Source organism: Prionailurus bengalensis, chromosome B3 (assembly GCF_016509475.1).
Source record: "Prionailurus bengalensis isolate Pbe53 chromosome B3, Fcat_Pben_1.1_paternal_pri, whole genome shotgun sequence".
Classification (NCBI taxonomy): Eukaryota; Metazoa; Chordata; class Mammalia; order Carnivora; family Felidae; genus Prionailurus; species Prionailurus bengalensis.
The window spans coordinates 44,638,768-44,663,663 of NC_057355.1; the positions used below are offsets into that span (position 1 = coordinate 44,638,768).

The 24,896-nt window shown below is 42.7% G+C and overlaps 1 protein-coding gene across 3 annotated transcripts in view; it reads left to right on the top strand.

The window, feature by feature from the left end:
- The window catches only part of ANXA2 (annexin A2), a 43,545-nt gene extending 21,577 nt beyond the window's left edge, over positions 1–21,968 (top strand). For all 3 annotated transcript variants that reach the window (XM_043555291.1, XM_043555292.1, XM_043555293.1), the window contains 10 exons: positions 6,327–6,421; positions 9,628–9,741; positions 12,782–12,872; positions 13,821–13,900; positions 15,724–15,783; positions 17,702–17,795; positions 18,373–18,468; positions 18,927–18,985; positions 20,071–20,193; positions 21,609–21,968. In XM_043555291.1, the coding sequence (XP_043411226.1) occupies positions 6,327–6,421; positions 9,628–9,741; positions 12,782–12,872; positions 13,821–13,900; positions 15,724–15,783; positions 17,702–17,795; positions 18,373–18,468; positions 18,927–18,985; positions 20,071–20,193; positions 21,609–21,668 (872 nt within the window). In that variant the 3' untranslated portion in view covers positions 21,669–21,968. The remainder of the gene's footprint in view (positions 1–6,326; positions 6,422–9,627; positions 9,742–12,781; positions 12,873–13,820; positions 13,901–15,723; positions 15,784–17,701; positions 17,796–18,372; positions 18,469–18,926; positions 18,986–20,070; positions 20,194–21,608) is intronic.
- Positions 21,969–24,896: the final 2,928 nt, after the last annotated feature.

Here is a 24,896-nt window from a genome sequence, read left to right on the forward strand (position 1 = left end):
TTGTTGTCCACTTGAATGTCCAGTTCCTGGCAGGACCCTCTGGACACCGAGTGCTCACGTTTGCTGAGTGATCCCATGGGGTGCCTCCGAGAGCAGGAATTCTGGGCCAGGCAACACTGTGGCTGATGGTGGGAAGGATACTTTTGGGCAGCTGTGTGTGTGTGTGTGTGTGTGTGTGTGTGTGTGTGTGTACGTACATGTGTGTGTGCTTCTCTGTCCCTGAAGTCACTTTCAGGAGACCGATGACTTGGCATATTAGCCCTGTTGGGAAGGGGCTGCCCTTCTCTCCCCAAGTTAGTAATGGCTATCTGGAAGAGAGAGTCTTTAGCTCTTTCTTTTGAAAAAACCTCAGTTGGGATATCTCTTCAGTGGCCATGCACTGTTAGTGGGTGGCAAATCATTGTCTACAGATTATTAAATGTGTGTACATTTGTATGTACTAAATAGTAAGTCCAGTGCTATAGACATATAGACACAATACTGTCCCATATCCGTTTTAGGAGCTAGATGGAGGAGTGTGATACGAAGAAGTATTGAAGTGTAATTTCAAAAAGGTACCAACATGACTCATATAGCTTTGGGATGAACATATGCCAAATATTTATTTAACTCAAAGGAGATAAGACTAGTTCAGAGAGACGTTTGAAAGACTGGGTAAACGTTTATAGGCATTGAGAAAAGAATGTAGGGATAAGGATTGCTGGGCTGGATACAAGACCTTTAATGTCCTACAGGGCACTGAAGCCCTAACCTTTGGACCATAATCTCCCAAGTTAACGTGTAACCCCATGGAGCCTGTGCCCTACAGTAGTAACTAGCAGGTTGAGTGTGAGCATGCCATGGAGAAGCGCCTTGGAAGGCCCTGTTAGCCACACTGGGAGGACGTGCTCTCTTCCTCTGATCTTAATTGAATTTTGGATAATTTTCTATAACAGGAGGCAGGATAGCCCGATGCGGTGAGCCTGGGTCTTTAATCCTGGTTTGAATTCCAACTCTGCAGGTGACTTGCTTGTGTGACCTTGGGCATGTCCTTGCCTTGCATGAGCATTTGTTTCCACATTGGTAAGATGCACAATAACATCCAACTCTTAGGGATGTGGTGAAAAGTACATGGTAGAATTGTGCGAAGTACTTAGGAACATGCTTGGCACATGGTAGGTATTCAGTGAGTGGCTGATATTATTATAATAAAAAAAAATATGTCCACACCCATGGATCTGTGGCCCTCTCCTTTCTCTGTGGCCTGCCGCTGACCTTCATGTTGCAAAGGTGATTTCTTCTGAGGTTTGATACCCATATCTCCAGTAATCTAAGCTGAGGCATGGTTTTTCCCACATCTAGATAAGGAGGGAATCTGGGCAGTTTAATTTTCTAACCAATCAGCCATGCCCTGAGGGACTCCTGAGCCTTCATCAAACAAAATGAAATCCATTTTCTTTGTGCAGTCAATGTGTCTTGGCAGATGTGAGTCAGCATCCTGTTCAGAATGGCCTCTTGGTTCCTTGCCATGGACAATAAAGCCACATTTTCCATGGAATGCCAGATGTGGAGCTGACTTGGGGTTTCTACCCGCAGAGAGGAGGGAACTCCAGGAGGCTGATTTTATGGTTTTGGAGTTGGCCATTATTTTAGACAGCAAGTGTTCTTTATGTTTAAAAAAAATATGGCAGATGGTTCCAGCTTGAACTCTGCCGTCAGCGGCGCCTCCCTGTGGCATCACGTGGTGCTGCAGTTTGTGCAGCGAGCTTCAGGTGTTCTTTCTTACCTGGCTTATTTGGACAAAGGTAAGCGTTTCTTTCCCTGAAATTGTCGTTGACCCTATACCTCACAGAAGCAGTTGGTGGAAGTGACTTACAAGTCTTCTTCGTAAGCAGCATGCTGACTGCTTCATGTTGACTGGCATTTCGAACAGTGACTGACCTTTCGGATGCCCCAGCTAAGGAGCAGTGGAAACATGTTTGTAGTTAGTTAGCTGATGAGATTAGCCGACCATTTTCATGAACGGCATCAGTGCTTATGAAATTTACTGTAGTGTTTCCCATCAGGAGCCAAATAAATTTGTGTCTTAGTTCCTTAGCCAATCTTGAAACTTTCAACTTCTATTAGTTTTGAAAAGAAATTTTAAAAAATCAGCCTGGAACACAGAATGTACTGTGTTCTCAGCCACATTCTGTAGGCTCCCCCGCCCACATCACTGTTTCCCATTGTGAGCCTTTGGCTTCCATTACTTTGACCTTCCACATGAAACGCAAGAGGAATGGGACGGAAAAGAAACATTATTCAAGTTTGTTGTTGTTGTTTTTTCTTTATGCTATTGCCCTGCCCACACAGTTTCTATTAGAACCTGGGTCCTTCTGCCCAGCAAACACTTCCTTACGTACTGGAACCTAAGAGGTCTGAAGGTGCAAATCTAGGGGGGCAGAACCTCATCTTCCAAGCATTTGCACTTACGTTAAATGTATTAAATTCAAAGCTTTCCTAGTGTACTGGCACTTGCTATGCACTGTTGACGATGATTGTCCTGACATAGGTAGCTGAGTGCTCAGTCCTCATCCTTCAGCTGTGTCCTGGGCAGAAATGGTGAGTAACTGGATGACCCTTGCAGCTTCAACCTACACTGAAGTCTTTTCCACAGGAATAAACTGCCTCACTAATTTTGAGAGCAAGTTGAGAGGAAGCAGCAGCGTTCTGAAGATAAGATGGTTAAATCCCACTGACAGAAATGTGTATTCTGGTGTTAGGACACTGGATATGCCTTAAGTGGCTTTGACTAGGCAATTGATCCTGGACTCCATGATTTTTTTTTCCTCTTTCCAGTTCAATTTGAACCTTGCAGACAAAGGTATGGGAGAAATGGCTTACATGGGTGAGGTTCTAGGAAGGGAGAGGGGGCTTTCACTTGCAGAAATAGCTTCTATTTCTTTGTAGTTGCTTCCATTAGCATTTGTGTAATGGATCAGATTGTTCACTTGTAAGGGGTCCCAGCATGTTGGATGCTCAGCAGGCTGTTTGCTTGATAAATCATTTCAGTAAAATACATGTAGATTCTTTCAGACTATCATAGCTGCTGCCACCTACATGAGATCCAGGTCAACCACTCAGGCTCTTTACGGGGATTTCCAATAATTGGATTGAGTTCGGATTCTGTTGGCTGCGTGCTTAGCTCTTGTGAACAGAAAGGCAAAAGGTTGTTTCATTGACTAAGAGCGTGGGACTGCACTGCGGTTTGTGCAGTGAACTCGTCAGGTGTTATTTCTAACCTGGGTTATTTGGACAAAGGTAAGCATTTCTTTCCCTGAAGTTGTTGTGGATCCTGTACCTCACAAAAGCAGTCGGTACAGTGACTTAAGAGTCTTCCTCGTAAGCAGATTACTAAAGATCTTTCCATTCCTCACACTTATCCGTCTCTTGGTGCTTCTCAAATAAAAAATCACCAGGGAGCTGGTAGAAATGCTGCTTCCTTGGTCTAAAGGCCTAGAGAGTCTTAATCAGTAGATCTCAGGTGTGGCCCAAGGGGCTCTGTGTTTAATAAGTGCTTCGTGTGATTCTGATTCACGTGGGCTTAGGACCACAAACATAAACTTGGCATTTGTTTCCAAGGGAGAAGAATTTTTTTTCTTTAATTTTTTTTTAATGTTTATTTATTTTTGAGAGAGACAGAGGGAGACACAGAATCCAAAGCAGGCTCCAGGCTCTGAGCTGTCAGCACAGAGCCCGACTCGATGCTCGAACTCACGAGCTGTGAGATCATGACCTGAGCCGAAGTCGGACGCTCAACTGACTGAGCCACCCAGGCGCCCCAAGGGAGAAGAATTTTTATGGGTCAGTGTTGTTGCATGCATTCAGGTCAGCAGCCCTAAAATTGTTTTCAGAAAATACTAGAATTGAGGTTTGAGGGTATGATTGATTTTGTTGTTTTCTAGCATTTTCAGATTTGGGTAAGAAAGTTGAGTGTAAAGCAAAAACACATTTGTAAACAATGGTTTCCCTAACATGAAGTTAGAGCCATAGAATATTTAAGGAGAGTGAGAGAGAGAACACAGGTGTGGGTAGGCTTGCAAGATTGTATCTGTTAGTATTTCCTGGAAGCAGAACTGGGGTCATTTTTCAAGTGCCTTACTTGTGCAGATGTAGAAACTGAGACCCAAAGAAGGCATATGTTTACACCTGTAATAGTTGGAATGTCTTTGAGCTTCAGCTTCTTCATCTACAAACTAGAAAGAGGAATACCTATCCTCACTGGGTAGTTGTGAAGAATGATAGTTTGTGTTAGGATATTTTAGAAACCGACGAGAATTATGTAGATGAAGTTTGTAATTATTATGCATATTGTGTTTCATTCTAATTAAGGTATTTAGAACCATGCTGGGGATCTTTTGATGGGAGGTCACTAGTCGATTCTAGATCAATGACTGCATGTCACTACTCTGTATGTAAAAGAACCCTTTTTATGACATTATAGTGAACTTTGAAGGTACATGTAATCAAAAGAAAGAAAACTTTACAGTAGCCGTAATCCTTTTTTTTTTTTTTAATATATGAAATTTATTGTCAAATTGGTTTCCATACAACACCCAGTGTTCATCCCAAAAGGTGCCCTCCTCAATACCCATCACCCACCCTCCCCTCCCTCCCACCCCCCATCTCAGTAGCCGTAATCCTACCACCCACAAGAGCACTACTAAAACTTTGGTATAAAGGTTTCTAGATCTTTTCTTGTAGGTACACATGCATTTTACAAAAATTGGGTTACACTGTATATATTGCTTTGCCATTTGTGTTTTCTCTCTCTCTCTCTTTTTTTTTTTACTTAACAGTTTATTATGGACATTTTCCACATCAATTAATATTTTATGACATCATTTTGAAGGATGGTAGTATCCCATTGTATGGACAGAAGAACACTTATGTAAGAGATCTCTTATTGGACATAGGGCTTCTTTTTCCCCCTTAATTTTTGATACTGTCTCTAATGCTGAAATAAGCGTCTTTAAAACTGCATCTCTTATATAGCAGTTGCGTTATTCTGTTGACATTGGTACTTTCAAAATCGGAACTAAAGTTATAGATAATGCACTTAAGATAAGTGACCAACATACTGGTATGAACTCACTCTGAAATGAGTATATAAATACAAAAATAAATGTTACTTATTTTTATACCCAGAAAATCTAACCTAATGCATTTTGATCTAATATGCTTGAGAGTTGAGGACTCCTTCTCTATCAGTTGGCTTATTGCCTCTGCCTCAAAGCATTATAGTTCTAACAGTTCTGTTGTTTTGGGGCTCCTCTGATTTCTCCTTTAGGCAAAGCTGTTTGCGGTTCGCATGTGACCTTTTGGGCTTTGCTGTTCTCTCCCTCACCCAAGAATTACCTATCCAGTTATGGCAAAAAGACTCTTGCTTTTACTGAACAAAGTTCGGAATCAGTCAGGAGGGAGGCCTTTCACTTTCTGAATTCTTAAAATCGTGCTTTCTTAAGTTAAATGGCATTTTAGGAGTATTTCTGTTATAAAATTGGAAACTTTCAGATACAAGAAGGCATTGCTTATCTTTGTAAATACACATGTTCCAATTAAAATAGGTACTAAAATATTTTGGTGGCACTTCATAACTCCCAATTTAGATTTAATTTAGATTAAACCACTTACTCTTTTTAATAAAGTTATAAAATTGATTATTAAAATTGCTATTGAAGATTAAAAGCAGTGGAACATTCATTTTCCTTAAAAAACAATTTAGTCTTCAATAAGTATGATTGCATTAATCAATTATGCTATTAAAATACAACTGCCATATTAAATCTGACTCATTTGTCATGACAGTTTCTATAATTATAGAAATTATACCTAGCTGCTTATATAGCTGTAATCCTGCAATAAATATAAATAATTGTCTCAATTAATTCAGTTCACAGTTACTGTCTATTAAATCCCCAGTTAAATGGCAATTTGGGGACCTTCATTTAAAATCCTCCTAAATCTTTGTTGTTCCATTTGACTGCCAAAGCCCCACAAACACACCTCCCACGGTTGACTCCAGAAACCAATTTATGAATAAAGTAGTTTATTTTTAAATGCAGATATTCAAAACGTCCATTTAGACTTGAAGTTTGAGGCTGTCAGGATAAAAATTTGGTAAACACATTGGGTGCAGGATACTGAGAAAAAGAACAAACCTTGATGTCTTGGCATTATAGTTTGGAAAACAGTATTTGGAAAACAGTTTGGAAAACAGTTTGAAAAAACTGCTTGAAACCTTCAATATAAGCCCAGAAGACTAGAGCACATGGGTTATTAACTGCTCACAACTTGTATCTCCGTAGGTGTGGATGAGGTCACCATCGTCAACATTTTGACCAACCGCAGCAATGAACAGAGACAGGATATTGCCTTCGCCTACCAGAGAAGGACCAAAAAGGTACAAGCAATTTCAGGGATGGAGGGCATTCCTTGTTCCATTTCATTTCCTCAGCCATTGCTTTTTCTTTTAATGGATTCTGGCTCATCCCAGCAAGAGCCAGGTTTTCCTTGGATATCCGAGGTTTTCCTCTTACATCCTTGTAAGAGTCATCACTCACACACTTCATGGCCCCCCGGAGTGCTTGGAGCTCAACCATAAAGACTATATGCCCTCCTCCAACCAGAGAGTATGGAGGGAGCACTGCTGGGAACAGAAAGTTAGGAGGGACTAGGGATTATCAACAACATGTCTCATTTCTAGAATGTTTGCTTTGTGCCACGCATGTAGTTCTTTATATGTAGCAACTCATTTCATCTTTATGACTTCTGCTAGCTCTTGATAAGATGTTTCTAATTTAATCTGAGGACCCTAGACTTCACTTAGGATTGATCCTGGTAGGTTCTCCTCATTCTTAAAAAATATATATATACTTGAATTCTTGGGCTTAGTTAGTAGTTCATTTGGTCTACTAGGCTATCTTCAATATGCCATGTTCCCACTATTTAAAGAGCCTTTGTGAGCTTTTTCCTTGCTTGTGCTCTAGTGGTTAAGGAACAACCCAGCATTTGTTCATCCTTTATTTTGTTGCAGTGTTAGGAAATTTTATTTTTAAGGACGGGATGTTTTATTTTTAACTTCTTGCTATTAAAAGCTTTTGATTTATTCTTGGACAGTGCAGTAAGCGTGGCTTCCTGCAGCTCCTGTTTGACTTAACGGCTTTCACTCGTAGCCACAGTGGAGGTGAGCTGGAAGGCTTCTGGAAAAGACATTTCTTTTCTTGGGGTTGACATGACCACCAGGGTTCTGAGAGTTGCAGGTCAAGGCCTTCTATAGCTCCAACCCCCACCTACTCAAACAATTGGAAGAATCTGGCTTCTGTTATCTCATGTGCATTAAAATGCTTTTTTCCAACTAGACTCGCACAGTCTTTTGTATTGAGCCATGAGGGGAGTGCTTTATTTCTCCAATTTTTTAAAAGGATCTGGGAGGGGCGCCTGGGTGGCGCAGTCGGTTAAGCCTCCGACTTCAGCCAGGTCACGATCTCGCGGTCCGTGAGTTCGAGCCCCGCGTCGGGCTCTGGGCTGATGGCTCAGAGCCTGGAGCCTGTTTCCGATTCTGTGTCTCCCTCTCTCTCTGCCCCTCCCCCGTTCATGCTCTGTCTCTCTCTGTCCCAAAAATAAATAAACGTTGAAAAAAAAAAAATTTTTTAAAAAAAAAAGGATCTGGGAGCTGGTAGGACTGAGTTCCAGGTGGAGCAGAAGTCTCACCTGTTTGGACACTATGCCTGTAATTGCTTCCTCATCTGTCACTTACAGAGTGGGGTGTTAGAACACACTTGGATGTGTACACATAAGTGTATATGGAAACAGAGATGCCTGGGTCTTGATTTCAAGTAGATAGATGAACAAAGCCCTCACATACTATGTTGGAAGGAACATGTTACCAGAATTATGGTAGGGTTCATTGATCACACAGGCTTTGTGTGTGGTGGGGACAGTTCACTCTCCTACTGATTCGTGATGTCTCTTAGTCTTGGGCTAAGGAAAATTGTCATTGTGTGCAGAAAGATACATAAATTACTTGAGATAATTTCTGAAGGAGATTTTGGAAGTAGAACCTTAGTGTTTTGAATGAGTTGTCTGCATAGTCAAGGAGAAAGCCCAGTATTGTAGAGTATGTTAGTGATATGAGCTGAGGCTGCCTAGGTCATGAGCTTTGAAGACCATGGACAGAGCTAATAGAAGTGGAGAGGAGCAGGGGGAGAATCTCGGTCTTCTGTTTTGTTTTTTCATGTTCAAGCAGATGCCAGATTTCTCCATATAAGGAATGGTAATTTTTTTTATCAAACTTTTCTGGGGTATCTGTTACATACAAAGCTCTGTGCTAGACCTTGTGAGAAGCAGGAAGTTGAATGCCAATAGGAGTTTATAATAGAAGTGGAAGAAGTCAGTAGCTACCCAAATGCTATTTGAGTTTGAACAGACAATGGGTCGAGGAGTGTCAAGGGTAGGGGCTAAGTTTGGAATTCCCTAACCTCAAATTTCCAAATTGGTGGAAATTGGTGTTATAATTGGCAGGTGTTGCTTTTCAAGTCCCTTTCTAGGTGCTCTGTGTTACTAGAACACCAGGAATCAGAAGAGAGTAGGTTTGGAAAGGGTGGGCCAGGTGATTGCTGAGATCCATCTCAGCTCTCACCACCTATGAATGGTTTGCAAAGATTCTGCCAGAAGCAGACTGTACATCATCTCCTGGCACCATTATAGATGCTGTGAGGTGCTGCTGGCAAGCAGGGGAGAAAGAAAGAAGGGAGAGAACAGGGAAAAAGTGAAAAGAAAGGAAAATAATTACAGTGGGAGAGTTCAGGCGTCACTCAATGCTCATGATGTGTAGGAAGTTTAATCGTCAAGGAAGCAGCTATAAAAGACACATTGAATTGGTGTATTTGTCTGCATACATTGGTGCTGACTCAGACCTCTGACTTAAAATCCACATTAATTATGACAGTGAAAACCTTAAGATATAATACAGAGCGGGAAAGTCAAGGGGGTGAGAAAGAGGGACTTCAGTCTCCCATCGGCTCTGTCAACTCGGCCCCAGTTTGGTATGGACAAATAGATGTTTTCTCAGTCCTGGATGAAGTGTTTTGCATAGGAAAACTTCATGATCCAACTTCCACCCATGGTGGGGCCTCTGGTTCCTCTGGAGACTTTTAGCAGCTACCTCTCGTGCAGCTGCATAAACATCTTTTACAGGGGGCTCCCTAGTCTAACCACCTCCTTCTTAGCAGAGGTCTTGAGCTTGGAAAGTGCCCTGTATTCTATGAGTGGTTATCACTTGTGAGGGTGTTATAAAGTGTCCTCACACCCCTAGCTTTCTGAGAAATTGCATACTGCCCTGGTTTCCTTTTAATGACTGGGAGAAGATGGCTCAGCTTGGATGTGAAGGGATTTTGTCAGAGCAGTCTGATCTTTTTGTTTCTGACATCTGGGTCCACTGAGGGGAATGCAGTTGAGGGACAGTTTGGTCTGAGATCCCAGAGTGGCTAAGGAATCACAACCTGCCTTACAAACACATCCCACTTACTTTTGTTTCATTCACCAGTTTTAAAGGGAACATTGGTTACCAACCTGTTTTTTTCCATGTTCTTGCCCGTTTTTCTGAAGGAACTTACATCAGCACTGAAGTCAGCCTTGTCCGGCCACCTGGAGACCGTGATTTTGGGCCTCTTGAAAACACCTGCTCAGTATGATGCTTCTGAGCTGAAAGCCTCCATGAAGGTAAACATGTGTGAGATTTAATCTCTGTCAAATCTGCCATTAATATTTGTAAATTACAGCTTTCTAAGTATAATTAGGTGATTTTTAGTTTTGTTGAATTCTCATTTGGAACCATTTTTTTTTTAATGAACTGGAGCTATAAGTCTCAGGATTTGTACCAAAAATATTTCAATTACTTTTTTTAAGACTGTAAAGAAATTTCATGATGCTGAGAAGTCAGTTACCAGCTGCTACTGCTCAGCACCTGGGCAATTGGAATTACCATTTGGAAAAAGTACTTCCTTGATTGCACTTCCTTCTTAAAAAAAGATTTGTTGTGATATTGAGGCAAAAGTAAAACTCATAGCTTTTGTTAAGTGAAGCTTGCAAATTCTGCCTATGCGGTCTTGAGTGTTTCTTCTTCTGACCTTCTCCTGTGAGTCCCACTGTTTGATTCAAATTCAGGAAAAAATCAGAACATCATAGTGTATATAAAGGGTGGTTTCAGATTGTGAATGGTACCTGTGTTTTGTTCAAAGTATTGTAGCACAGATTATCTCTTGTTTGCTTTTTGGTTTTGCAAAGCTAATTTAGAATTTTCAGTTACATTAGATAGTAAAAATTCCAGGTTAGAAACTCCCTGAATTTTGTGCATACCTAAAACATCCAGTATTATATAAATGTGATAGATGCATAAACATAAAGGCATTTTACAGCAAAATATAACCCCTTTTATATGTAGTGTGTGCCTGTAACACTTTAAATAATCTGATACTGCCCTCTGCTGATAAAACTGGGTAAAGCCTCCAGAGTACAGGGGAATACTATAGCTCTCATTTTGTATTCTAAGTCCGAGTGCGTTTTCTATGATGCCTGTTCCTGAATTATGAAGGACCAAGCTGTAAGCCTGTCACCAGAGCTGATGTCACGGTTCATGTCATCTCTCTCCCCAGAGAACACCTCGAGAGTGAGGTGGCTTCTCACACTGGGCACTTCCATTGCCCAGGACTTGATAGCTCAGGGCTGCTGAAAGATTTGTTAGGAAATCTCTTTCTTCCTTCAGTTCTCCAGCCTAGTCCAACCTGTACTCAGTTTATTTGAGCTGACTTGCTCTGAGTTTCCTAAGTAGGCTATATTGCAGAGAAGGTAGAATTACAAATGATAAAATGTCAACAACATTTAATGACCCTGCTTGATAAAAAGAGCACTCCTGAAAACCAAATCGTGGGTTTATTGGAGTCATGGAAGTCAGCCTGTCCTAAGTTTCTTCTGACCATCATCACTTCAGATCAGTTTATCTTATTTTCGTCAAAAATCTATTTAGTTGTAATTCGTACAATCTTACTAGTATCGATGACTAGGTATTAGTGACTTGAAATAGACCTGTTCGAGCTGTCAGTCACCATTGTAATCTCTGTAATTGGGCCCAATGAAAGGTGCTTTGACGACTAAATCTTTGACCTGGTGCCAGCTCTTCCATTAGCTATTACAGTTGAGTACCCTTCTGAAATCCATAAAGCTCGAAGTGACATTAACTGAACTATGCTTAAAAAAAATCTGTTTTGACTTCTGGCAATACCAGTGGCAATATTAGCCATATGTTACGGTAGAAGTTGCCCTTGTGATAGGAATTGTAGACAATCTGTGGAAAGCTTGGGCCAAGTTTTGGAAATTGCCAAGGTCACCTTTGAATAGAGATAAAAACACTATTAGAATTCTCAGATATTAACACTGGCGTATCAGCGAGGGAAGAAAACATCTTATGTTGATATACCTGTTTTATATTTCAACAGTGTCAGGATATGGCATTTCTTCCAATACATGAATTATTTCTAGTCTATATTTTTATCATCTCGAGATTGAAAGCCTACCCCCTAAAATATTTGAAGACACTCAGTAGTCATTCTATAACATCTGTGTAGAATGTTGCGTAGACCTTTTGCTAAGATGGAAAGAAAGTTTGGCTTTGCTAGAACCTCTACACGTCATGATTAAAAACTCAGAAGAAGAGGCATTTGCTCGTAGATTAGATTATGAATAAAATTCAAAATTAACCATTAACCTGAGGTTTAGCTTATATTATATGAACCACTTTTCAGGGGCATATAAACTCTAATAAGTTTAATTAATAGCTGACACACTTTTCATGTGGATAAGTAAGTTTCGTATTGTATTAACACCTTATAATTGATTTACATTTTAAACAGTTGTAATTCTACTTAGTTCAAAGTGATATTTCCATATTCGGAAAGACAAGTATTAGAGAATCCTGATTATTAAATCTTGACTTTGATCATGAAGCCAGCTTTGAAATACATGTTTCATTGAGTCCTTTCAAGCTATCTGGCACGTTCAAAAGTGTATATATTAAATTTGAATACATCACCCATCATATTCTTATTCCTTAATAAAGTGTTGGTGTCTAGGTTTATTTGGCACTTCATTATTTCCTTTTGCTTCCCTAAAATGCCTGAAGAGTGCATAGTAATCAAGCGAAAGTGGAAGTACAAGAATGAAATTTTTAACATTAACCCAATTTTACATTTCAAAGAAGTGAAGCTAAAAATTTTATCTTATCTGTACCTTTCCCTGGTAAAAGACTTACTCCCTTCCAGTGGTGCTGGCTGCAGAGGACAACAAACTCTCTCTCTTCCTTTATTTTAAATTACTGAGCAGAATTGTTTAATAAAGAAAAATTTCCCATTTATTAAAATAATTGGAAAAATAAAGAAAAATAGGAAGAAGAAAAAGTTACTCATTTTGTAAACCCATCACCAAAAGGCAACCCCTTTTAACATTTTGGTGTATTCCATTACTGTCTCTTCCCATTTGATATACATACATATATATGTATTTTTAACATTCGCACATAGAAAATAGACATAGACAATAACGTTATGTTGTGCTGAGGAATATAGTACAGATCCCCTAGGTAGGAATGTAGAAAGGAGCATGCTAAGTGACCCAATCCATGTTTGCGATTTACCTGATTGAGATCGGAGACGTAGGCTAATGGCCTGGAGAACTTCCCCTGCTGATGTCTGTGCTGCCTGGTTCACAGGGGCTGGGGACTGATGAGGACTCCCTCATTGAGATCATCTGCTCAAGGACCAACCAAGAGCTTCAGGAAATTAACAGAGTCTACAAGGAAAGTGAGTAGCTCCCGCTCTGTGATGCAGCTTGTCAGCCCAATTTCTGTAACCCCGTCATAGCTACCTGGGCTAGTGCTGGGGATAGGATGCCCAGATTACGTATGCAGAAATGCCATCTGGACCGTCCAGGGGTTTGCCCTTGTCCAGGTCCCTCTTCTCTACCTTCTTGTGGCCTGGGTTTTGGTTATTACATTCTGCTAGAACTTCTATAAAAGGATAGGCAGGAGGGAAAGGCGAGAAAACAATTTTTTTTCCTTAAGGGTCTGGTGAGGGAAGTAGAAAGCAGTGTACGTGGACTTAATGTATTGGGTGCTTTCCAGTCTCTGCTTAAGAAGTTCCCAACTCTGGATTGTGGATAATTATTGCAAGAGGCATGTGGATCTGTGTGCACCAAGCACTACAGGAGGCTGTGGCTAGAATAAATGATGCAGCTTACATGTGTACCTGTTACTAGGTTTCAATGTAGAAGCTATTTGAATAATAAAATACAGATTCATTTAAGAGTAATATTTAATTCGTACAAGTTTTTGCCATTGTGCAGTTTCTCATTCAGTGGATAACAAAGCACAGGTGTGTGTGTGTGTGTGTGTGTGTGTGTGTGTGTGTGTAGCCCTCCAATTTTTTTCCTTTTCAAAGTGATTATTCCTAGTCAAGGAGTTTGGGAACCAGTATTTTAGCTACAAAAGAGGTCACTGATCAAAGGTGAGCTTGAGAATGCCTGATTGGATCCAGCCCTGCCTATCTCCTGTCACTGATAATAACATTTAGCTCTGATTTTATGAGTCTAAAAATCATCTTAGACCATCTGCCCTCATTTGGGTGGATACATCCATGCTGCCACAACTGTTTCTGCCTCTCAGAGGCTTAATGGGGCAGGGGGCAGTTGGGGTGGGTGGCTGGCTGGCTGCACAGGCAGGAAGCATAAAACCAGACATGTTGTTTTCAAAGTGTACAAGACTGATCTGGAGAAAGACATCATTTCTGACACATCCGGTGACTTCCGCAAGCTGATGGTTGCCCTTGCAAAGGTTGGTTTCCGGTTTCTTTCTTTGTCCTTGTTTCCTCCCAAGGCAAGTCACATACCGCATTTTATACCTGGGAGCGAATTAAGTCAATCCTCTGTGCCTGCATCAGAAATGCCAGCTTCATTTCTGACAGTGGGTTTGCACTGTCACTGCAGAGATGTCATTTTTGTATAATAGGATTTCTTATCCTGAGAAACTGCATGGTCAAGTGGACTTTGGGGCCAGAGGAGGAATAGGCAGCTCTCAAGTCCTGGCCTGGATTATGTGGCAGCCTTCGCCACATGACTTGGGGAAGGTCACTTTGCCTCTATCTATAGCCACATAGGACCCGATGGGAAGTGACCCTCTTGTTTTTTTCTTTCGTTCTCTCTGCTCTCACGTCTTACGAGAGGATTTGCCCAGGTAGTCCTTTGCCTGGAGAGGGGGTCTTTGTTAACGTTAACGCAGACATGTGGATGAAAGGCATTTCCCTCTGAGTCCTGACCAGTGTGCAATTTAAAGCCTCTGTGCCGGGGGAGGGAAGAGAAATGATTTTCTCCAGGAACCTTAATGACAGATGATTGTTTGGCATGTGCATCCTGCCCACTCACATCTCCATTACTGTAACAACTCCTTACAGCCCTCCCTAGCGACTCCTCGCCCTGTGTACCACCAACCACCCATCTGTTGAAGGCTGCCTTCACTATTTCACTCCCTTGATCACACGCATTTCTGCTACATCAAATCCAGATTCTCCGCTGCCTTTAAAAGTTCCCTGTATCCAGGGGCGCCTGGGTGGCTCAGTCGGTTAAGCGTTAGACCTCAGCTCAGGTCATGATCTCACGGTTTGTGAGTTTGAGCCCCGCATCGGGTTCCCTGCTGTCAGCACAGAGCCTGCTTCCAATCCTCTGTCTCCACTGTCTCTCTGCCCCATCCCTGCTTGCACTCACTCTCTTTCAAATATAAACATTAAAAACAGTAAATAAAAAGGTCCCTATATCCTGCCCTTCCCTAATTTAATCCTCCTAGGATTCGCCCCTGCCTCCCTTCCCCTGTAGCTGTGTGGCACCTCACTGACCTGTGGCCGCGCTCAGCCTCTTCCTGTGCTGTTCCTCCCACGGGGAGTGCCTTTCTCCCCATCCCCTTTACTAGCCTCATCTGACACATCCTTCAGTGTTCACCTCAGCCCTACCCCATTGTCCATAGACTTTGCTGACTATGCTGTCAGATTTCTCCCTTCTTTTGCATTTCATGTCTTCTTAAGCCATGGATTACTGTGTTGTTTTATCTTTGTTCCATGCCATTTTTCCATCAGGATTGTAAGCTCACTGAGGGAGGGAACTAAATATCGGTAGCTTTTTTTTTTTTTTTTTTTTTTTTTTGGAGGTAGAGGGAATTCTGTAAAGTGCCTATCCCAGGAGAGGGGGGGTTGATGACGGTGAGTCCCACCCCTCCCCCCACTTCACTACCTCAGTTGTACCAATCCTTAGTCTTGTCTAGACTTCAAAATGAAGAAAAAAATTTTTTTAATATTTGTTTGTCTCTTTTTGAGAAAGAGAGAGCACAAGCGGGTGAGGGGCAGAGAGAGAGAGAGGGAGACACAGAATCCAAAGCAGGCTCCAGGCTCTGAGCTGTCAGCACAGATCCTGATGTGGGGCTTGAACCCACGAACTGTGAGATCATGACCTGAGCCACCCAGGCATCCCAAGTGAAGAAAAACTTTAAGTGTGTGTTTGCTCAGTAGATTAAATAACGGCTTACAAGAGTTGGGGAGAAGATACCATTTTCAACTTTAAAATATACAAAGAAAACCTATTTGATGTTCTTAATTTTGTTTTCTTCCGTAGGGTAGAAGAGCAGAGGATGGTTCCGTCATTGATTATGAACTGATTGACCAGGATGCTCGGGTAAGCGAGCTTCTCGGTTTGAGTTTCTGTTTTCCAGCAAATCTCTAGATAGTCTATATAGTAATTATCGATCCTGTGTAACAGTTTACCTTCAAACCTAGTGGTAGCCCTAAGTTACATCTCTCAGTTTCTTTGGGACAGGAATTGGGGAGGGGCTCAGCTGGGTGGTTCTGGCTCAGGACTTCTCATGAGGGTGGGGCCAAAATGTGGGCCAGGGCTGCATCATCTGAGGGCCTGACAGCATCAGGAGGATCTCCTTTCAAGGTCACCCATCTATAGGACTGTTGAAAGGATGCCTTACTATTTCTCCACATGGGCCTCTCTAAGGGCTTGCTCGAGTATCCTCACAACCTGGCAGCTGGTTTTCCCCAGAGTGAGTGATCCAAGAGAGAAAGCAAGGAGGAAGCCAAATGCTTATTATCACCTAATGTCAGGAGTCACACAGTGTCACTTCTTTTTTCTTTTTTCTTTTTTATTTTAAAAAAAAAATTTTTTTTTTCAACGTTTATTTATTTTTTTTGGGACAGAGAGAGACAGAGCATGAACGGGGGAGGGGCAGAGAGAGAGGGAGACACAGAATCGGAAACAGGCTCCAGGCTCTGAGCCATCAGCCCAGAGCCTGACGCGGGGCTCGAACTCACGGACCGCGAGATCGTGACCTGGCTGAAGTCGGACGCTCAACCGACTGCGCCACCCAGGCGCCCCGACACAGTGTCACTTCTGTCATACCCTTCGTTAGAAGTGGGTCACTATGTGTAGCCTATAGTTAGTGGAAAGGGAAGTAGGCACCACTTTTGGAAGGGAGGAAAGTCAAATTTGTGGGCTTCATTTTCACTCTCTGGGAACAGTAGTTATCATAAGATATTCCCTCTTGATGCTGGTATGAATTATAGGATCAATACCTGAGTCACATATGCTTGTTTAAGCTTTGCTTGTATGAAAGTACCAGATTCTGCAGAGTGTGCTAAGACTGTGTGCACTGGTGTGCACTTGCTACATAAACAACATAGCAGAGTGGAAGAAAATGGTGGAGGCACAGCCAGGGATAGGAAGGCTTATTGTCCTTTGTGGTGAGGGAGAAGGGGAGGGTGGCAGAGACCCTTCTTGTCTGGTTGAATAGCACTTTCGATGGTTCCAGTCGCGAATCACCGAGAACTGTTTGTTAAGCTGGTTCAGATCACTGTGAACTGCATGCCTTTTCCAGAGGGTCAACAGCTAATCTCAAAGCATTTTATAAGAGCTGCAGAGAAAATTAATTCATTTTAGTTTTAAAATTCAGTGTGTTTCTCACAGCACTTTTAGCAGGAGGTAGAGAAGGTTTTTTACATGAAGTGACAGAAGTTAGGTTTTACAACCCCCAGATGGTGGGTGGTCACTTAATGAGTATCTTAACCTTGAATGAATATTTCTCCTTCCCTCCTTGCCATTCTTAGCATGATTTGTAGCCCCTAAATTTTCCAGAAACTAAAAATGAGACTTACTGAGTCTCTAAGAAGCATGGGTATAGGTACCTGATCTGTAACTGTCTTCAGCAGACAACCATTAGCTTATTTGCCATCCAAAGTACCAAAGGAATGAAGGCTGGATGTACTAATGAACATTTGCTTGTCCTTCTGGGTAGGAATAGAAGCTCTTGGTTCTCCCTTTGGCATTCAAGGACATTGATATGTACGGCACCCACCTCACAAATAATCTAGTCTCATACTTTGTGCCTAGTGAAGACTTGATTAAGACTTTTGACCCTTTAAAAAGAAAAACTTTTGACTTAAATACTACATTGCTGCCTGTGTCTTCAGTGCAACTGTCCTTTCTCAATTGGCATTTTCAGTGTATAGGTTTTTGGGGGTTTTTTGCATGACAGTTTTTATGACCTTACTCTGGACACATAGTCAACTTTCCTGGTTGGTTGTGCTTGTAGGACCTCTATGATGCTGGAGTGAAGAGGAAAGGAACAGACGTGCCCAAGTGGATCAGCATCATGACCGAGCGGAGTGTGTGTCACCTCCAGAAAGGTGGGTGCTGTGCTGAGGAGGTCCTAGAGCCTCGGGATGGTCCTCTCAGCCAGGCCTGCTGGTTATGTGTGTTGGGGTGTGGGTCTGCCAGAACAAAGTTCACTCTCTACTTTGTACCCCATAATCTCACTCATTTTTCCATCACCAAGTCCATTGGCCCTTCCCTTCCATTTTGGATCCTTCTTTCTCCTATTTGCATGTTTGGTGCTGTATCTTGCTGCCCCTTCTTGTCTAGGATCATTTTATCATGCTGTATTTGTTGAAGTAAATGGACTTTCCTGGGCACTATGTACTGTTACTCGTTGCTTCCAAATAGAAGGCTCCACTCAGAGCTGAAGATGGTCAAAAAAATGTGGTCTGGCCGTGCCATTCAGGACAGTGCCATTCAGTACAGCTGTCCCAGGTCAACCGGTGCAGGGTCAGCTCTGGTCCATCATGGCAACCCCTAACCCTCTAAGATGCTGTGATCATCCTCATTTGTTTGTTTATTTTTATCATGGTGCATAACCATGTGAGTGATCATTGACAGCTTTGATCAGCCACTCTGTTCTAGTAATTATTTTTTGTTTTTCCTTAGTGTTTGACAGGTACAAGAGCTATAGCCCTTATGACATGCTGGAGAGCATCAAGAAGGAGGTCAAAGGAGACCTGGAAAATGCTTTCCTGAACCTGGGTGAGCATGTGGCTCTCCCCTCCCATCCATAGTGGACTTCAGCTTTCAGTAAACTGCCATAGCAGAAGTAACAAGTGGCCATCCTGTTAATTCAAGTGTGTTTGGGAGGTGTGGCTCCTTTAGATGACTTGGGTAGTTGTATAATCTTCACTGAATAAATTTAAGGTATAAAACTGAGGGACGCTTACGTTGGTAGAGCGAGGAGTTGCCCAGGAAGAATAAAATAACAACAAAAGGGGCCCTGTTGGGGAAACTCACATATCCTATAGCCCTCAAGATCCCCTGGTTTAAAATCACCATGGAGCCGAGTTTCAGAGGAGCCCAGGTTTTCCCTTAGTGTTTCCCATTTTGCAGCCTGTTCCTGTTACATTAGGTCATCTTATTTGCAGCCCGGGGTCAGGGCGTCACTCCTCCCTGGTGAGGAGAGGAGTAGCTGACCCCTTTTCTTCACTCCACAGTCCAGTGCATTCAGAACAAGCCCCTGTATTTTGCTGACCGACTGTACGACTCCATGAAGGTAAGGGCAGCCAGCTGAGGGGTCCATGTTTCCACAATGGGCTTTTCTTCTTTTGTGCCCCGAACTATAAGTCTCCTTGACTAGTGGCTGGTGAAAGGGACACTGCTGTCTGGGTGCAGGAATGTACTAGTCAGCTGTGGTTGTATCGGACAGGTGAGAAAACCACAAGTCAGTTTTCTCTGTCTCTCTCTCCTACCTTCTTGAACGTGTGTTTGTGCGCAGGTAGAAAATAAAGTACCAGATGGTTATCGTGTCTGACTCCTGCTCAGTCTTCTCAGTGATGGTTTTCCATTACCCCAGAGCAAAGACGGGCAAGGAAGGGAGAGATTACTAAGCAACCCACTGTGCAGGAGACATTGTGCTACTTACTTAATCTTAAATCATTACCAAAAAGTCCATTTGGCCTGTGACATATTGTTTACAGATCAGGAGACTGAAGCTCAGAAAGCTTTAACTAGCCTGAAATAACGTAGCTAGATTTGAACTTAGGTCTGTCCGACTCTAAAGGCGGCCCCACGACTGTCTCTTCCCACAATCCCATCCCATTTTCTGCGCCTCAGATGTCCCTTGTGCTTTCCACCTTCCTGGCCCTCCCGCTCCTTTCTGCATCATCCCTTGCCCACACCACCTCTCCCATCTCTCCTAGGGTTTTGGTCAAATAGGACATGTTCCTCAGTGCCTCTGGTCTGAGACTCTCAAAGTAAATTCTGTGGTCTTTATTGTTTACACCATTCACAGTGGCACAGAGCCACAGTGAAAGTGTGGTGGCCTGTGTTCTCTAAGCCCCGAGAGCCAGGAGCTGTTTGTTACATATGTAAACTCTCACACTTACTAAACTGAACCATGCAGTAGTTAATGCTCCGTACACGTTTACTGAATGCACAAAGTGAGGGTTTGTGCTGATGTCATCCTGGAGTGTTTGAAATTCCAAGATGCTCATTTTTCTTAAAGGAGTAGTTTCATCATTACCTTTGCACTTTCTTAAAGGGCAGCCTCAAGAACCCAGATGAGTTCCATGTGCAAGAAAACTTACTGGATTAATGTTGTCAGTGAATTGTAACTTGGAACATGTACTTGACTTTCAGGGCAAGGGGACTCGCGACAAAGTCCTGATTAGAATCATGGTCTCTCGCAGTGAAGTGGACATGTTGAAAATTAGGTCTGAATTCAAGAGGAAGTACGGCAAGTCCCTGTACTACTGTATCCAGGTAAGCCCCGTGGTGACGTGTTGGCCCTTCCTGGCCATCTAGAAGGCCCTGGAGCCCCAGGCTGGTGGCCTGTCAGAATAATGACAGAGTGGTGGTTTTCTAATTCACTGGGGAAGAGATGCTAGTCCTCAGGTATCAGCGGTTTATTTAGAAAGTGCCATTAACGATTTGTCCTAGAATCTTACAGAGACAGGCAAATATTTTACACTTCCCACATCTGCTGTTCTACAGTGATAATTGGTGTTCATGACAATGATCCTGCAAGACTTGCTGACATCCTCCTGAAGAGCCCGAGATCAATTAAATTTTGCATTTTATGCAGTTGACCCTTAAACAGCACAGGTTTGAACTGCACTGGTTGAAAATCAATAGATTTTTTTCAGTAAATACAGTGCAGTACTGTAAATGTATTTTCCTTCTGATTTTCTTAATATTTCCATTTCTAAAGCTTACTTTATTGTAAGAATACGGTATATCATACATATGACATACAAAATGTGTGTTAATGTTTATGTTGCAGGTATGGCTTCTGGTCAACAGTAGGCTATTATTAGTAGTTAAGTTTTGGGGGGAGTCAAAAGTTATATGCGGATTTTTGTCAGCACGGGGCAGGGGCGAGAGTTGGTGCCCCTAACCTTGGCCTTGTTAAAGGGTCAACTGTTTCCATTGTTTGAAAATCCTCTGTGATAGGCCTGGCAACATTTGGTTACACAGAACTTCCATCTCCCATCAATTCAGTCTCTCTATTTTGGAGAGACGGAGCATTTGCATGCAAGGAGTGGCTGCACACACATCAGCCCCCTGGCGTGTCCTTCAGACAGGCATTGCAGCCCCCCTTTCCAGAAGACCCTGCAAATTTCAAAGGCATGTCCATGGTTACAAAGGATGAATTTTGAGGTGGGTTTGGTACACCCAGGTTTGTTAGGGCACGTGTTTAAAGTTTAGGGACCAATGAGCCCATTAGTAATCATTTCCTCACTTCACTAGCTTATTCCCACGTGACCTTAAGAATCCTGGAAACAGCGCGGTGAGGCAGGAAAGTACCTCTCTTCTCTGGAAGCACGCAGGCCAGAGAGAAAAGTGGTGGTTCATACAGGACCTCACTGTAGTAAGAGCAGGCTGGGTTCTGTGCGTCTGGTTCCTTGCTGTGTTAATCCACTACTACCTCACATTCTTTCTGCCCTCGAAGTAATCATGTCACTTGACGCGCCCCCCCCCCCCCCCCACTAGTTTCAGACCCCCTGAGGGTCTGCTGATGATGGTTTGGGTCTTTGTGCCTGGACAGATCCCTCAGAGTCTTGTCTTTGTTGCTGCTCAGGGAGGCTCTCTATGCGTTGAGCCTGCTTGTATGTTGTTGCAGACCTTGGGTCTTTTTGCTGATACTGAATTTCTTTTTTCTCCTCGGCCATTTATAGCAAGACACGAAGGGCGACTACCAGAAAGCGCTGCTGTACCTGTGCGGTGGGGATGACTGAGCCCATGACAGCATGAGCGCCAGGAGCGGTGTTCCTTTGTTTTCAGCTAACAGTTCTAGAAAATAGCTTGTGACTAACAGCCCCCTTATGCTCATCCCTGCGAGGATGACGTTAGCATTGCCCCTTCCCCATCTTTATTTCAGTTGCCTAAGCATTGCCTGCCTCTCATGTCTAGTCTCTTTAGCCAAAGAAATGAACATTCCAAGGAGTTGGAAGTGAAGCCTATGATGTGAAACACTTTGCCTCTTGTGTACTGTGTCATAAACAGATGAATAAACTGAATTTTTACTTTATAAACAAGTACTCTGTGGACCTTGCTTTCAACTTAATTGTTTAGTAATCAAACACGTGTAAAAACAAATAAAATAAGAAATACAAATCAGACATGCATCAGGGCTGTATCGCTCAGCTGGTAAAGCTGTCCGCTAGAGGAATAAAGCTCTGGGACTCAGCTGTTTGATATGGTGGCCAGTATCCAGATGTGGCGATTTACATTTAAACTTATGTAAATGAAACACAATTAAAAATTCACTTCCTCAGTCACACTATCCACATTTCAAATGCTCGGTATCCACATGTGGTTTGCAGCCCATGTATTGGACAGCACAGGCAGAGAACATTTCCATTATAAGGGAAAATTCTGGGCAGCTCTTCATGCCCAGGGGATAATAGTAACTACGGGAAAAAACTTCCATCTGCTCATCTTCCTGCAGGTAAATTACATGAAAACAAATGATCAGTGATGGCCTCAAACTGGGAAGATGAGTGGGGTGGCATGGTGGGCTCTATTTAGCAAATATTGTAAATATATCTAAAGCCATTCGGACGTACAGAAATAAATAATGTTCTGTCTCAACCTCAAGGACTCACCTGTCAGTGAGTCAGGCTACGATATTCTTGGAAGGAGGTGTAACAAAAGTGGACTGAGAGCACAGAGAAGAAAGTGATTGCTTTGTGGAGGATTGGGAAAGATGACCCAGAGGAGAAGGAAGCATTTGAGCTCTGCCTGAAAATCCAAGGTGAAGTTTTAATGCAGGGAGAAAGCTCTCCACCAGATTCTTTTAGTTCTGCTAATGGCAAATAGGTGATTCGCACTAAAGGTACTATAGGCACAAAGACTTAGGGCAGAAAGAATTCTGTCCCCCCTACCTCCCGGCAGCCAGGGGTCATTCCTGGCACCACCTGGTTTCAGGTCTGCCCCCCTTTCATGGAAAGACTGCAGTAAACATGATGTGTGTCATTGTGTCTCATAATGTCAAGATGCTGTCCATGGGCTGCTAGCCCAGGACACTGTGGACAGCTTGCTCACCCAGGAACTTCCCCTAAGCGGGGAATAGGGCTGGAGGCAGATGGACTTGATGGCTATCCCCAAACCCTTATGCTGTATTTATTCCTCCTTCTTAGAGGATTCTGTGTCACCTGCTAATTCCTGAACCTGGCTGACATAGGACACAGTAGTCTGCAGGGACCGTAGGTAATGGCAATAAACAGGTAAAATGGCTAGTCGGACAGAATGTGGGGAGTGGGGGTGCCGGAGAAATGAAGAAGGTCTGCCCCACTTTGAGCACTTCAAATTCCATTCAAATGACACTGTGTTGACCAAACAAAATATATATGTGGCCTGAATGATTTGTCGTTTTGACCTTTGGCAAACTTGGGGTAGAAACTCAGGGTGGAGCATGGCTCTTGTGTGGCCCTTGATGTACCTGTAAGCCCACGACGCTATTTCTGAAAAAGGATGTGAGGCAAAAGTAGTGCCTTCTCAAATGTATCCATCTATGCATATTAGAATTGATGTTCAAATCCTAAAATTTGCGTTTCTGTGTGCTTGGGGCAGAGTTCAAGGAACTGCGTAAGAAGCAGGATGTTTACATTTAACCCTAAATTATGGTATTGAACTCAAAATTGATAGGGCTGGGCAGAAGCTGTCAGGAGCAATGTTTCATATCAAGAAGTATCTGGGCTTTGTTTCTTTCCATCATAAAGTGTGTTTCAGGCTGCAAGGGGGAAAGTGGTGGGAGAAGGTAAGGCTGTGCAGCCGGATTGTGGGAAGGCTTCTGCCCCCACTGGGCCTAGGGCACCCTGGCCACTGGTCTGGCTGGTCAGATCCTCTAGCAGGCGTGAGGGAAAATTCAAAAGGCAGACTGGCACTGGAAAGGCTCTGGGAGAAGTGTTCCAAACACCACCCGCTGTCTCTCCCCTGTTTGGAGCAATGGTTGTCTAATATCATCCAAAACTGATAGGGCACTTGGACTTTGGTCTCCTACTCTTCCGGATTCCAGTCTGTCCTTGGTCAAGCTGTCCAAAGCATTTCTTGAAATAAAGAACCATCTGGAGATTTGAATAGTCTCCCAAACAATTTTACTTTGTAAAGAGAAGGAAGAGAGCACCAGGCAGGCTTTAACATTTTGTCAGTTGTTAATAAGAGCTTTGATTTTATTCTTTGAGGAGTTAAAGGCAATGCATGTAGTATAGCCATGGAAACTTACTGAACTATGTGAACAAGAGGATGACTTTTTCCCCCTCTGACCTGTGTTGTGGAACTAAGCAAGGCTGTCACACCGTACAACTCCAGATGGCACCCTTCATGTCGTATACTATATGAATGGTATCTCCTTTTGAATTATGCAGTACACAACCTGAGTGGCCATACATGACAGCCCTATATGGTGACCCTAGGCATGTGTAAGATGGCCCATTAGGTCTTTTGTCACAGAGTTGGCTTCCAGATTAAAGACAAATTTTATTTGGAAACAACTGGCTAAACCTCTGAAGGCCTCGATTTTGCCATACAGATTTTTCCAAACAGATCTTTGGATCCGTTTTATTGGGCTATACACGAACGGCTCTGCATATGAATCTTCCCAGCATGTGAAGTTCCTGTAGTGTAAATTATTAGTAAAGATGGCTAAAACAGGGAAAACCTGACTCACAGAGTGGCTACATTTAGCAAGAAAAATGATTTGAGGACAGAACTCCTTTAAATCAATTTTTAGTCTTTAAATGACTCCAATCTCCAGGCATCTCCCCGTGTTTTGACAAACGGCTTTGGCTTCTTATCCACATCAGTTTATTTGACCTCCTTTTTCCATCAACTACCAAAATGAAAACTCTGCTTGGAGAGAGAGAGAGGGTGCAATTTTAAACATCCCTTAGCAATGAGGCAGAACATGCTATAGCCATCATGTTCTAGTTGTTCATTCTATTTATTGAGAAAAGCCTGTAGCC